The sequence below is a fragment of the Crinia signifera genome, chromosome 5, assembly GCF_055691185.1.
Source record: "Crinia signifera chromosome 5, ASM5569118v1, whole genome shotgun sequence".
In the NCBI taxonomy this organism is placed as follows: domain Eukaryota; kingdom Metazoa; phylum Chordata; class Amphibia; order Anura; family Myobatrachidae; genus Crinia; species Crinia signifera.
The window spans coordinates 334,699,605-334,714,351 of record NC_139221.1 but is presented as its reverse complement, the minus strand read 5'-3'; the positions used below and the strand labels follow the sequence as shown (position 1 = coordinate 334,714,351).

General features: G+C 47.6%; 1 protein-coding gene across 7 annotated transcripts in view; it reads left to right on the top strand.

Annotated features, from left to right (window-relative positions):
* MROH1 (maestro heat like repeat family member 1) overlaps window positions 1-14,747 on the top strand; it is a 405,085-nt gene that overhangs the window by 75,208 nt on the left and 315,130 nt on the right. For all 7 annotated transcript variants that reach the window (XR_014444044.1, XR_014444045.1, XM_083145076.1 and 4 more), the window contains exons 10-11: window positions 7,758-7,836; window positions 9,957-10,070. Coding sequence is in view for 5 of the 7 variants with exons in the window: in XM_083145076.1 (XP_083001202.1) it covers window positions 7,758-7,836; window positions 9,957-10,070 (193 nt within the window). In the remaining 2 variants the exon portion in view is untranslated. The remainder of the gene's footprint in view (window positions 1-7,757; window positions 7,837-9,956; window positions 10,071-14,747) is intronic.

The following is a 14,747-nucleotide window of genomic DNA, read 5'->3' as shown; positions in this document are numbered from 1 at the left end:
CCTGCCGTACTCAGTTAGCATATCATAAGTGTGATCACACCTGTAGTGTGCTATCTATCTATCTATATATTTGGACAGACGACCGGCACATCCACAGCTCCAACGCTAATATGAGAAAGGTTGGGTGCCTTCACCAGAAGGAATTGACAATGGTGTAGATAGATGCGGCACTCCCAACAAATAAAGTACACGAAACTTGAGGTAAGTTTTAGCTAAAACTTACCTCAAGTTTCGTGTACTTTATTTGTTGGGAGTGCCGCATCTATCTACACCATTATATATATATATATATATATATATATATATACACTTGCAATTCGAGTCGGCACTCCACAAATAAATAGCTCGGCCCGGTGCCCGCCAGCTCCCAAGGGAATAGACAATGTTGCAGATAAAGCGGCACTCGTAGCTCTTTGAAGAATAATACACGGAGACAGCAATGTGTTTCTCAACGTTTCAATCAGTCACGATTTTCATCAGGAGAAGTAACCAAGTACTTCTCCTGACGAAAATCGTGACTGATTGAAACGTTGAGAAACACATTGCTGTCTCCGTGTATTATTCTTCAAAGAGCTACGAGTGCCGCTTTATCTGCAACATTATATATATATATATATAGAAATATGGAAAGACCGCACTCTCACCCAACTAAGCAACACTTGGGGTGCCCGGCAAAGGTGCATGCAAAAGCATGTACCCAAAAATAGTCCAGGATCCACACTGTGTGTGGAAGCAGAGCACTCTCCAAAATCACAGATCAGCCTTGTGATTTAAAAAAAAAGGTATTTTTAATCCAATAGGTGCAACAAGGCAATATACATTGGAGTATGTATGCTCCGACGTTTCGGTCCCAACATGGACCTTTATCAAGGAGCGTTTGCCGGCTTGCTGACCCTGTCCTTAACCAGGCTGATTCCTGCACCGCTGACTGATTGATGCTTTGATGCAAAACGCTCCTTGATAAAGGTCCATGTTGGGACCGAAACGTCGGAGCATACATACTCTAATGTATATTGCCTTATTGCACCTATTGGATTAAAAATACCTTTTTTTTTAAATCACAAGGCTGATCTGTGATTTTGGAGAGTGCTCTGCTTCCACACACAGTGTGGATCCTGGAATATATATATATATATATATATATATATATATATAATCTACTGCATCTACATATATATATATCTATCTATCTTCTGCGGGAGACGTCAGGGGCCACAGGGATGACAGTGGGTAGAGAGCGGATGAGCGAGACCATTCCAGCACCAGAAAGGTTAAACTTCTTGGCTGCTCCCATGGACAGCCAGGCTCCTCCCCTCTACCCCGCCTCCAGGCCAAGCTTTCAGTTTTAGATGTGCTGGCAGGAGCCAACACGCACTCCCCTTCCCTCAGACCCCTGCTCTATCAGGACAACTGATACGAACAGTGACGATGGGGCGGGACACCTTGTTGAGGACAAGGATGATGATGCTGACAATGAGGACGCACCAAAGGGCAACACTGCGTTGCGCATAGTTATAGGGGCCCAGGTAATAGCTATCAGAGAAGTCTTCAATTACAAGACACTGCTGAACCCCCTCTGTCTTCAGGACCGTCCTTTCCTAAACAGACTCTTCCAGTTTTCTCTAAATCTACTGATTTAGAGGAGGTCCTTGGGGAGGCCGGGAAGATGCCTGATAGGAAGTTTGCGCTTCCTAAGCGGTTTACTTCCTTTTAGCCACTCCCTCAGGAGGATAGGGTCCGCTGGGAGACAGCCCCTAAGGGGGATGCACATGTCGCGAAGATTGTGCGCTCCTCTACGCTCCGCATTCCAACCGCATCCCTTAAAGATTCCGCTGACCGGAAGTTGGAGAACTTTCTTAAGCTCCCCCATACAACATCCGGGGCGGTGGCACGTCCTACCCTGGCGTCGACTGGTTAGCTAAGGCCATGGTGGAGTGGACTACTGACTTTGCAAATATGGTTGTGGAGGGGGATAGTGCAGAGGACATGTTGCCCACTATTTACATCATGAATCAGGCTGCACTCTTTTTAGGGGAGGCTGCATTAGCTGCAGCCATCCTTACCTCCCGCGCGTCTGCCTCGGTTGATGCGGCGGTTTCTGAGGCTCCGCTCATTTAAGCATTGCCAAGAAAACCTAGAGGCTCTCCTCTGTGTGGGTTTCCTCTTACTTGGATCAGAACTGGACAAATATCGTGGCCACGGTGGTGGTTTCCAAAGCAGTTTTTCTACCGTCCACTCCTACTCCACGTCCTCGTACTGCATTCCAGTTCTTTTGTTCTCAGGGCAGGGGTAAGGGACAACCGTCCCTGGGCCACTAGGCACCCTGAATCTAAGCCTGAGGTTAAGCCCTCAGCATGATGCGTTGGCGCTCCACCAGATTTTCAGGCATCTGGCTGGAATCCACCACAGACGCGTGGGTTCGGGATGTGGTCTCCCTTGACTATTCCATAACCTTTTGCAGTCGTCCACCAAGCTTGTTCTTTTTCACAAGTTCTCCCAGGGACTTGGAAAAGTGCAGCGTTTTGGAGGAGGCCAACCGGAAGCTACTGTCGTCTGGGTCATAGCTCCCGTTCCGGTGTCTCAGCGAGGCACAGGTTTTTACGACAGGCTCTTGGTTCGAAAGCCCAACGGGTCTTTCCGTCCCATTCTAAATCTAAAGCGTCAACAAGTTTGTGAGGGTGCCAAAGTTCAGGATGGAAACCTTGCGGTCCATCGTTTTGGCGTTACAACCGGGAGACTACATGGCATCCCTGGACATCCAGGATGTGTTTCTGCATATCCCCACCAAACAGGAACACCGGCGGTTTCTGAGGTTTCACTGCAGGCCCGTCATTTCCAGTTTCAGGCTCTGCCTTTTGGCCTCTCTATGGCACCCAGGATGTTTACAAAAGTTATGGTGGTAATGGGCAGTACACTTCGCAATTGGGGTATCCGGATACTTCCGTATCTGGACAACCTGGGGATCCTGGCACAGTCGCCCGAATTTCTCCAGGCACACTTGACTATGGTTAACTAAAAATAGATGGGTTATGTGTAACTGAAGGTTTGCGCTGAGCAGCTATGGGGAGTTTCTGAAATTCAACATGATTAACACCAATAACCCTCAATGGTATGAACATGACATAAACAGTCCAAAGAGCTGAGGTAATTTAACAAAAACCGTGTGTGCAATAAATACAATCCAGTGTGCACCAAGTGTTCAACTGTGAGTACACCACTCATACAAAATGGGTGAATATAGTGTCAAAAGGTTTCTTTAGACTGTAAACCACCAGGAATGTAATTTGGATATGCCTATCCTCACTCACATCAATGTTAAATAGATGAGGCCCATAAAGGTATCTTTATATTTTTGGAAACCAAAAAATCCCACAGAAAGGGGCGTACCACACTCACGATGTCTAGACTGGAAACAAGCACATCAAGGTATCTTTGTGTTCAATTCCCCCTGTATTATTATCCCCCTGGCTTGGATCCCCCGGTATAGATATCATGGAGAATCCCCAAAAAAAGGGAAAGAGAATATGTATGTAGAAAAAATGTGTTCGCACAAAGTCCGTAATTGGACTACCAGGACAACTACGCTACACACAATAATGTATATTTGTTCCAGTTTGTGTATTTGATCATCATATATATTTTCTGTATAATAAATTCAAACTTATCTACAAATTGTCGAAATATCAGTGGAAAGCGATATGTTTTGGTCACATGTGGCGTCCTCACCAATGAAAATGTAGCCGGGGTAACCAGGAAGTCCATAGGACTGCTGACGGACGTGCCGCATCTGTGACAGGGCAGGAGGTGTTAGCCATACAATCCCTGGCGCACAAACCGACAGTGTGAGAAACTGTGTCTCAGCCTGTCGGAACTCTTTTGGAACGCATTGTGTTCTATTCAGACGCCATCTTTGTTCCGATTTTTTTCTCTGCGTCTGCTTTATCCACCAGTCTCAGTGGAAAGTGCTGTGACTGACATGACAGCTAACCCATCATGTCAGAGAGCCAAAAGGAGGCTCTAAATAAACAGAACTTATAAACATTTTACCAATACAAATATAAAACGTTCTTGGGGCATTGAGAGAACTATGTGACGGAAACATTTTGCTAAATGCAAATAATGTGCCCTTGTTGTGGAATACACAATTACAATGTAATGTATTGTAGAAAGTCTGGTTTGTTTAATGGATGTGAGGTCATTTCCGTGCCAACCGATTGCTTTCTCCAGTCCCCATGTCTTGAAAAAGGCTCCTACCGAGCCGAAACGCGATGACTTTCTACATTCTGGACCATACAAGCCACGGAAGTAACGTTGGACACATTTACCTTTCACTTTGTCCAGACTTTATACCATCTTTTTAAGTTATTGTGTCATGTTGCCTCCGGGTTTGGGTTCTTTTTGTATTTTTTATTTTTATCTTTGATGTTTTTGAGATTTGAAGGTTTTTTATTTTAATTTTTTTGTACCATTTGTCCTGTTAGTCCAATTATGAACTTTGTGTGAATAAATTTGTTCTACATACATATTCTATTTCCTTGTTTTGGGATTCTCCATGATACCTACACGGGGGATCCAAGCCGGTTATAATACAGGGGGAATTGAACACAAAGATACCTTGATGTGCTTGTTTCCAGTCCAGACATCGTGAGTGTGGTACGCCCCTTTCTGTGGGATTTTTTGATTTCCAAAAATACCTTTATGAGCTTTTTCCTCACTCGTTTGGATGTGAGTGGTGGTACGCTGATCTGTGACCTATTTCTGTGTTAACAAAGGTATATATCAGAGTACTTTAAGAATATGTCACCTGCAGTGATTTAATAAAGATACCTTTATGGGAGTACAACATTCTATCCAAGAGTGAGTGGGGGTATGCCTACATTCCTGAATTATATGAGGGGATTGATAAAAGAAACCTTTATGGGCCTCCTCTATTTAACATTGATGTGAGTGAGGGTACACTCCTCCAAATTACATTCCTGGTGTTTTACAGTCTAAAGAAACCTTTTGACACACTATATTGACCCATTTTGTGTAAGGTATGCCTTACAGGGGTTTGTGTAAGGTTTTTCACAGTTCAACACTTAAAGTATCAGAAAAACATCTGTTATTTCTGATTATTTCTTTCACATTCCTTTGGATCATTCAGGAACAATCACTGGATCACTGGATCACTGGACCCCACACTTTGAGAACTTTTACTGCACTGTAAAGAATCAAATAACTTTTCTTATTTTTGGATACATATAAGGCAGGTATCATCTTTCACCTTATTTGGTGCACATTGGATTGTATTTATTGCACACACCGTTTTTGTTAATTTATCTCCGCGCTTTGGACTGTTTCTGTCATTGAAAAAAATATTTTTCCATACATTTGACCAAGATGGTGGAGATTTTGGAAGGTCAGGACTGGATCATCAATTGGCCTAAGTCTTCCAGGCTTCCCGCCCAATCATGGTACATCTAGGGGCTCTGTTGGACACAGTCCATCAGCGGATCCATTTGCCAGAGGTACGCCGCAGGGCTCTGCAGTCCCGTGTTCGGTGTCTCCTTTACCTCAGGTGGGTCTCAATCCAGGCCTGCATGAGAGTCCTGGGCTCCATTGGGTCGACTTTCAACATGGCGGAGTAGGTGCAATTCCACTCTCGCCCAACAAGTGGTCTGGGTTGTACTCCTATCTACGAACACACCGGATTGTCTTCTCAAAATCGTTTTGAATCCACCGGTGGACTCTTCTCGCCATGGACACCAGTCTCCGTGGTTGAGGAGCGGTCACGTGTTCAAAATCTTTTCAGGGGCTGTGGAATTCACAGGAATCCCTGCTGTCTTTCAATGTCCTCGAACTGAGGGAAGTCCTGTGGGCTCTTCGCCAGGTGGAGTCTTGGCTTCAAGGTCACCCTGTGCAGGTCCAGTTGAACACTGCAACAATGGTGGCTTTATTAACCACCAGGATGGCACTCTGAGTCAGGCGGCCAGGGCGGAGGCCTCCTGCATCTTCCGATGGGGGCAAGATCCCGACCTTGTCGGCAATCTTTTTTCCAGAGGTCCTTAATTGGGAGGCGGACTTTCTCGGCCATCAGACTCTGGATGCCGGCGAATGGACCCTCCATCCAGAGGGGTTCCAGATGTTGGTAGACCTGGGACTTGATGGTCTCACGCCACTGTCACCAGGTCACCCTGTATGGGTTCAGGTCTCGAGACCCAGGCGTTTGCAGGGTCAATGCACTTTTAGCCCCCTGGCCGCTTGCTCTGAGGTATTGAGGTATGCCTCCCCCCCCCCCCCCCCCCCCACTATCCCCGATCTCGCTTCTCCTCAAAGTTTTTCGCAAGTTAAAGGTGGGGAGGGGGCACTTTGAGCATGGTGGCCCCACATGGCCCAGGTGGATCTGGTTCTCGGATCTGCAGGCCCTGTCAGTGCCCCCTCCGATCCATCTGCCTTTGTGGCCAGATCTGCTTACGGGGCTGTTAAGACCTCCTTGTTAAGAGCCAAGGGCTTTAATTCAGGGGTCATACCCACTATGCTCAGGGTCCTTCAGCCTATTTGGCTGATGCTTATCATTGCATCTGGCAGCCTTATTTTTCCTAGTGTCACTCTTGTAGGTTTAATCCCAGGATTTACCGTTTGTCTATGAAAATCTGACTCTTTGTCCTCTAGAGATTTCAGAAGAGGGGTTGGCCTGCTACCAAGCAGACTATTGCCCGATGGCTGAGGTCTGTTATCAAGCAAGCTTACTTGGGCGCCTCCCTCCCGGTTCTTGCAGGGGTCCGGGCTCATTCCATGAGGTGTGTGGGTGTGTCTTGGGCTTTTAGGGGCGGTGCAACAGCAGAGCAGCTTTGCAGGGCGTTTACTCATCTGAAAATACTTTCTTACACTTTCATGTGTTCGACACGTGTGCCTCCAAGGACTCTGCATTTGGACAGAGTGTACTAGCTGCGGCCCCACCCTTAGGTGGCTGTTTTAGGACTTCCCAGCATTAGCCCTGTGGCCCCTGACGTCTGCCGCAGAAGAAACCGAGATTAATGTCTTACCTGTTAAATCTCTTTCTTCGAGGATGTCAGGGGCCACAGGAATCCCTCCCTGCCGCACCTGCTTCATGGTATTGAAGTTCATAGTTCCTCCGTTAAGTGAACTTAGTTAAAGGTTCCTCTGTTGAGGGTACTTATACATGTTACAGTTTAAATATTAAGGTTTCTCTGTTGAGGAACCGCACACACATATGTTTGAATGTGTTTCTGTATGGGTTCCTCTTCCTTCTATCTTGTCTCCTGCCTGGCTTGGTACAAACTGAAACTAGTTGGGCCTGGAGGCGGGTTAGAGGAGGGGAGGAGCCAGGGCTGTCCATGGGGAGCAGCCAAGAAGTTTAACCTTTCTGGTGCTGGAATGGTGTCGCTCATCTGCTCTCTACCCACTGTTATCCCTGTGGCCCCTGACGTCCTTGAAGAAAGAGATTTAACAGGTAAGACATAAGTCTCGTTATCTATCATTTACCCAAACACTGCAACAATGGAGACCGTGGCACATAGTCACATGTCAGCATTTTAGTTCATTAACTGATGCATTCTGGTTAAATCTGTAATTGGGTCTGTCCGGACCTGAGTATGGGGATGGGGTGGGTGGGGTCCTCATGTCTTGCATATGATAGGACAATGCGGCACTGTGGGTGTCAGAGTCTCAGTCAGTGACAGGTTTAGCCTCTTCTCCTGTAACTTGTTATTGACCCTGTGTCCCACCAATCTCCACTTGTGTTTCCCGCGTAGCTCTGCTCCTCCCTGGAATCTTCCTCTCAGATGGTGCTGAGGAATCAGAATGAGGTTCTCCGCTGTTACACAGTGCTAGGTAAGAGGGTTGATCTGGGCGTAGCCCTGCAGCTGTTCTAAGGTGTACAGTGAGTATCTGGGCCATGCGTTATACCTGTATGCTAGTGGCCACATATATCGCAATAGCACAGTGCCTCTCATTGGCAGGTTATTAGTCTGAGGTTTTATTATGTATGTATTATGTACATGGAGACAATCTCCAAGGCATTTATAGCAAGTTTATAGTATTATGTTATTATTGTTCTCCTGCTGTATCCTCCCCACACCTTACGGTACTACTCTTAGCATATTATTGTTCTCCTGCTGTATCCTCCCTGCACCTTACGGTACTGCTCTTAGCATATTATTGTTCTCCTGCTGTATCCTCCCTGCACTTTACGGTACTGCTCTTAGCATATTATTGTTCTCCTGCTGTATCGTCCCTGCACTTTACGGTACTGCTCTTAGCATATTCTTGTTCTCCTGCTGTATCCTCCCCGCACCTTACGGTATTGCTCTTAGCATATTATTGTTATCCTGCTGCATCCTCCCCGCACCTTACGGTACTGCTCTTAGCGTATTGCTGTTCTCCTGCTATATCCTCCCCGCACCTTACGGTACTACTCTTAGCATATTATTGTTCTCCTGCTGTATCCTCCCTGCACCTTCCGGTACTGCTCTTAGCGTATTGCTGTTCTCCTGCTGTATCCTCCCCGCACCTTACGGGACTACTCTTAGCATATTATTGTTCTCCTGCTGTATCCTCCCTGCACCTTCCGGTATTACTCTTAGCGTATTGCTGTTCTCCTGCTGTATCCTCCCTGCACCTTCCGGTACTGCTCTAAGCGTATTGCTGTTCTCCTTCTGTATCCTCCCTGCACCTTACGGTACTGCTCTTTGCATATTGTTGTTCTCCTGCTGTGTCCTCCCCGCACATTACAGTGTTCTCCTACTGTATCCTCCCTGCACTTTATGGTACTGCTCTTAGTATATTATTGTTCTCCTGCTGTATCCTCCCTGCACTTTACGGTACTGCTCTTAGCATATTCTTGATCTCCTGCTGTATCCTCCCCGCACCTTACGGTATTGCTCTTAGCATATTCTTGATCTCCTGCTGTATCCTCCCCGCACCTTACGGTACTGCTCTTAGCATATTATTGTTCTCCTGCTGTATCCTCCCCGCACCTTACGGTACTGCTCTTAGCATATTATTGTTCTCCTGCTGTATCCTCCCCGCACCTTACGGTACTGCTCTTAGCATATTATTGTTCTCCTGCTGTATCCTCCCTGCACCTTACGGTATTGCTCTTAGCACATTATAGTTCTCCTGCTGTATCCTCCTCACACCTTATGGTATTGCTCTTAGCACATTATAGTTCTCCTGCTGTATCCTCCCCGCACCTTACGGTATTGCTCTTAGCATATTATAGTTCTCCTGCTGTATCCTCCCCGCACCTTACGGTATTGCTCTTAGCATATTATTGTTCTCCTGCTGTATCCTCCCCGCACCTTACGGTATTGCTCTTAGCATATTATTGTTCTCCTGCTGTGTCCTTCCTGCACCTTACGGTACCGCTCTTAGCGTATTGCTGTTCTCCTGCTGTATCCTTCCTGTACCTTACGGTACTGCTCTTAGCATATTATTGTTCTCCTGCTGTATCCTCCTTACACCTTACGGTACCGCTCTTAGCGTATTGCTGTTCTCCTGCTGTGTCCTTCCTGCACCTTACGGTACCACTCTTAGCATATTATAGTTCTCCTGCTGTATCCTCCCCACACCTTACGGTACTGCTCTTAGCATATTATTGTTCTCCTGCTGTATCCTCCCCGCACCTTACGGTATTGCTCTTAGCGTATTGCTGTTCTCCTGCTGTATCCTTCCTGTACCTTACGGTACTGCTCTTAGCATATTATTGTTCTCCTGCTGTATCCTCCCTGCACCCTATGGTACTGCTCTTAGCATATTATTGTTCTCCTGCTGTATCCTCCCTGCACTTTACGGTACTGCTCTTAGCATATTATTGTTCTCCTGCTGTATCCTCCCTGCACTTTACGGTACTGCTCTTAGCATATTATTGTTCTCCTGCTGTATCCTCCCTGCACCCTATGGTACTGCTCTTAGCTTCTTGTTGTTACTTTCCTGTTTGTAACGTTTTTCAGCCTCCAAGTTCCCAGACCATTTGCTGTCGTTCCTGCTACCGAAACTTGAAACTAGTAACCCAAAGGTCCGAGTTGGAACCCTAATCATTATGAAGCAAGTCATCAACTCTGCAGGTGAGTGTTGTCTGCGCAGTTCCCTGTATCACACAGTCGTGTAGTCACCACTCTCCGCCATCTCCCCTGTGATACTCGGTGCTGTAGGTGTGTGGTCCCCTCTCCTCCATCTCCCCTGTGATACTCGGTGCTGTAGGTGTGTGGTCCCCTCTCCGCCATCTCCCCCTGTGATACTCGGTGCTGTAGGTGTGTGCTCCCCTCTCCTCCATCTCCCCCTTTGATACTCGGTGCTGTAGGTGTGTGATGCCCTCTTCGCCATCTCCCCTGTGATACTCGGTGCTGTAGGTGTGATCCCGTCTTCCCCATCTCCCCTGTGATACTCTGAGCTGAAACAGTACCTGTAACCGGTGTGATCCCCTGTTATATTCGGTGCTGTAGGTGTGTGATCCCCTGTTATATTCGGTGCCGTAGGTGTGTGATCCCCTGTTATACTCGGTGCTGTAGGTGTGTGATCCCCTGTTATATTCGGTGCTGTGGGTGTGTGATCCCGTTATATTTGGTGCTGTGGGTGTGTGATCCCCTGTTATATTCGGTGCTGTAGGTGTGTGATCCCCTGTTATATTCGGTGCTGTCGGTGTGTGATCCCCTGTTATATTCGGTGCTGTAGGTGTGTGATCCCCTGTTATACTCGGTGCTGTAGGTGTGTGATCCCCTGTTATACTCGGTGCTGTAGGTGTGTGATCCCCTGTTATATTCAGTGCTGTAGGTGTGTGATCCTCTGTTATATTCGGTGCTGTAGGTGGGTGATCCCCTGTTATATTCGGTGCTGTAGGTGTGTGATTCCCTGTTATATTCGGTGCTGTGGGTGTGTGATCCCCTGTTATATTCGGTGCTGTAGGTGTGTGATCCCCTGTTATATTCGGTGCCGTAGGTGTGTGATCCCCTGTTATACTCGGTGCTGTAGGTGGGTGATGCCCTGTTATATTCGGTGCTGTAGGTGGGTGATCCCCTGTTATATTCAGTGCTGTAGGTGGGTGATCCCCTGTTATATTCGGTGCTGTGGGTGTGTGATCCCCTGTTATATTCGGTGCTGTGGGTGTGTGATCCCCTGTTATATTCGGTGCTGTGGGTGTGTGATCCCCTGTTATATTCGGTGCTGTAGGTGTGTGATCCCCTGTTATATTCGGTGCTGTAGGTGTGTGATCCCCTGTTCTATTCGGTGCTGTATGTGTGATCCCCTTTTATACTCGGTGCTGTAGGTTTGTGATCCCCTGTTATACTCGGTGCTGTAGGTGTGTGATCCCCTGTTATATTCGGTGCTGTAGGTGTGTGATCCTCTGTTATACTCGGTGCTGTAGGTGTGTGATCCCCTGTTATATTCGGTGCTGTAGGTGTGTGATCCCCTGTTATATTCGGTGCCGTAGGTGTGTGATCCCCTGTTATACTCGGTGCTGTAGGTGTTGATCCCCTGTTATATTCGGTGCTGTGGGTGTGTGATCCCCTGTTATATTCGGTGCTGTGGGTGTGTGATCCCCTGTTATATTCGGTGCTGTGGGTGTGTGATCCCCTGTTATATTCGGTGCTGTGGGTGTGTGATCCCCTGTTATATTCGGTGCTGTGGGTGTGTGATCCCCTGTTATACTCGGTGCTGTGGGTGTTGATCCCCTGTTATACTCGGTGCTGTAGGTGTGTGATCCCCTGTTCTATTCGGTGCTGTAAATGTGTGATCCCCTTTTATACTCGGTGCTGTAGGTTTGTGATCCCCTGTTATACTCGGTGCTGTAGGTGTGTGATCCCCTGTTATATTCGGTGCTGTAGGTGTGTGATCCCCTGTTATACTCGGTGCTGTAGGTGTGTGATCCCCTGTTATATTTGGTGCTGTAGGTGTGTGATCCCCTGTTATATTCGGTGCTGTAGGTGTGTGATCCCCTGTTATATTCGGTGCTGTAGGTGTGTGATCCCCTGTTATACTCGGTGCTGTAGGTGTGTGATCCCCTGTTATACTCGGTGCTGTAGGTGTGTGATCCCCTGTTATATTTGGTGCTGTAGGTGTGTGATCCCCTGTTATATTTGGTGCTGTAGGTGTGTGATCCCCTTTTATATTCGGTGCTGTAGGTGTGTGATCCCCTGTTATATTCGGTGCTGTAGGTGTGTGATCCCCTGTTATATTCGGTGCTGTAGGTGTGTGATCCCCTGTTATACTCGGTGCTGTAGGTGTGTGATCCCCTGTTATACTCGATGCTGTAGGTGTGTGATCCCCTGTTATATTTGGTGCTGTAGGTGTGTGATCCCCTGTTATATTTGGTGCTGTCGGTGTGTGATCCCCTGTTATATTTGGTGCTGTAGGTGTGTGATCCCCTGTTATATTCGGTGCTGTAGGTGTGTGATCCCCTGTTATACTCGGTGCTGTAGGTGTATGATCCCCTGTTATACTCGGTGCTGTAGGTGTGTGATCTCCTGTTATACTCGGTGCTGTAGGTGTGTGATCCCCTGTTATACTCGGTGCTGTAGGTGTGTGATCCCCTGTTATACTCGGTGCTGTAGGTGTGTGATCCCCTGTTATACTCGGTGCTGTAGGTGTGTTATCCCCTGTTATACTCGGTGCCGTAGGTGTGTGATCCCCTGTTATACTCGGTGCTGTAGGTGTGTGATCCACTGTTATATTTGGTGCTGTAGGTGTGTGATCCCCTGTTATATTCGGTGCTGTAGGTGTGTGATCCCCTGTTATATTCGGTGCTGTAGGTGTATGATCCCCGGTTATATTCGGTGCTATAGGTGTGTGATCCCCTGTTATACTCGGTGCTGTAGGTGTGTGATCCCCTGTTATACTCGATGCTGTAGGTGTGTGATCCCCTGTTATATTTGGTGCTGTCGGTGTGTGATCCCCTGTTATATTTGGTGCTGTCGGTGTGTGATCCCCTGTTATATTTGGTGCTGTAGGTGTGTGATCCCCTGTTATATTCGGTGCTGTAGGTGTGTGATCCCCTGTTATACTCGGTGCTGCAGGTGTGTGATCCCCTGTTATACTCGGTGCTGTAGGTGTGTGATCCCCTGTTATACTCGGTGCTGTAGGTGTGTGATCCCCTGTTATACTCGGTGCTGTAGGTGTGTGATCCCCTGTTATACTCGGTGCTGTAGGTGTGTGATCCCCTGTTATACTCGGTGCTGTAGGTGTGTGATCCCCTGTTATACTCGGTGCTGTAGGTGTGTGATCCCCTGTTATACTCGGTGCTGTAGGTGTGTGATCCACTGTTATATTTGGTGCTGTAGGTGTGTGATCCCCTGTTATATTCGGTGCTGTAGGTGTGTGATCCCCTGTTATATTCGGTGCTGTAGGTGTATGATCCCCGGTTATATTCGGTGCTATAGGTGTGTGATCCCCTGTTATACTCGGTGCTGTAGGTGTGTGATCCCCTGTTATACTCGATGCTGTAGGTGTGTGATCCCCTGTTATATTTGGTGCTGTCGGTGTGTGATCCCCTGTTATATTTGGTGCTGTCGGTGTGTGATCCCCTGTTATATTTGGTGCTGTAGGTGTGTGATCCCCTGTTATATTCGGTGCTGTAGGTGTGTGATCCCCTGTTATACTCGGTGCTGTAGGTGTGTGATCCCCTGTTATACTCGGTGCTGTAGGTGTGTGATCCCCTGTTATACTCGGTGCTGTAGGTGTGTGATCCCCTGTTATACTCGGTGCTGTAGGTGTGTGATCCCCTGTTATACTCGGTGCTGTAGGTGTGTGATCCCCTGTTATACTCGGTGCTGTAGGTGTGTGATCCCCTGTTATACTCGGTGCTGTAGGTGTGTGATCCCCTGTTATACTCGGTGCTGTAGGTGTGTGATCCACTGTTATATTTGGTGCTGTAGGTGTGTGATCCCCTGTTATATTCGGTGCTGTAGGTGTATGATCCCCGGTTATATTCGGTGCTATAGGTGTGTGATCCCCTGTTATACTCGCTGCTGTAGGTGTGTGATCCCCTGTTATACTCGCTGCTGTAGGTGTGTGATCCCCTGTTATATTTGGTGCTGTAGGTGTGTGATCCCCTGTTATATTTGGTGCTGTCGGTGTGTGATCCCCTGTTATATTTGGTGCTGTAGGTGTGTGATCCCCTGTTATATTCGGTGCTGTAGGTGTGTGATCCCCTGTTATACTCGGTGCTGTAGGTGTATGATCCCCTGTTATACTCGGTGCTGTAGGTGTGTGATCCCCTGTTATACTCGGTGCTGTAGGTGTGTGATCCCCTGTTATACTCGGTGCTGTAGGTGTGTGATCCCCTGTTATACTCGGTGCTGTAGGTGTGTGATCCCCTGTTATATTCGGTGCTGTAGGTGTATGATCCCCTGTTATACTCGGTGCTGTAGGTGTGTGATCCCCTGTTATATTCGGTGCTGTAGGTGTATGATCCCCTGTTATACTCGGTGCTGTAGGTGTGTGATCCCCTGTTATACTCGGTGCTGTAGGTGTGTGATCCCCTGTTATACTCGGTGCTGTAGGTGTGTGATCCACTGTTATATTTGGTGCTGTAGGTGTGTGATTCCCTGTTATATTCGGTGCTGTAGGTGTGTGATCCCCTGTTATATTCGGTGCTGTAGGTGTGTGATCCCCTGTTATACTCGGTGCTGTAGGTGTGTGATCCCCTGTTATACTCGGTGCTGTAGGTGTGTGATCCCCTGTTATACTCGGTGCTGTAGGTGTGTGATCCCCTGTTATACTCGGTGCTGTAGGTGTGTGATCCCCTG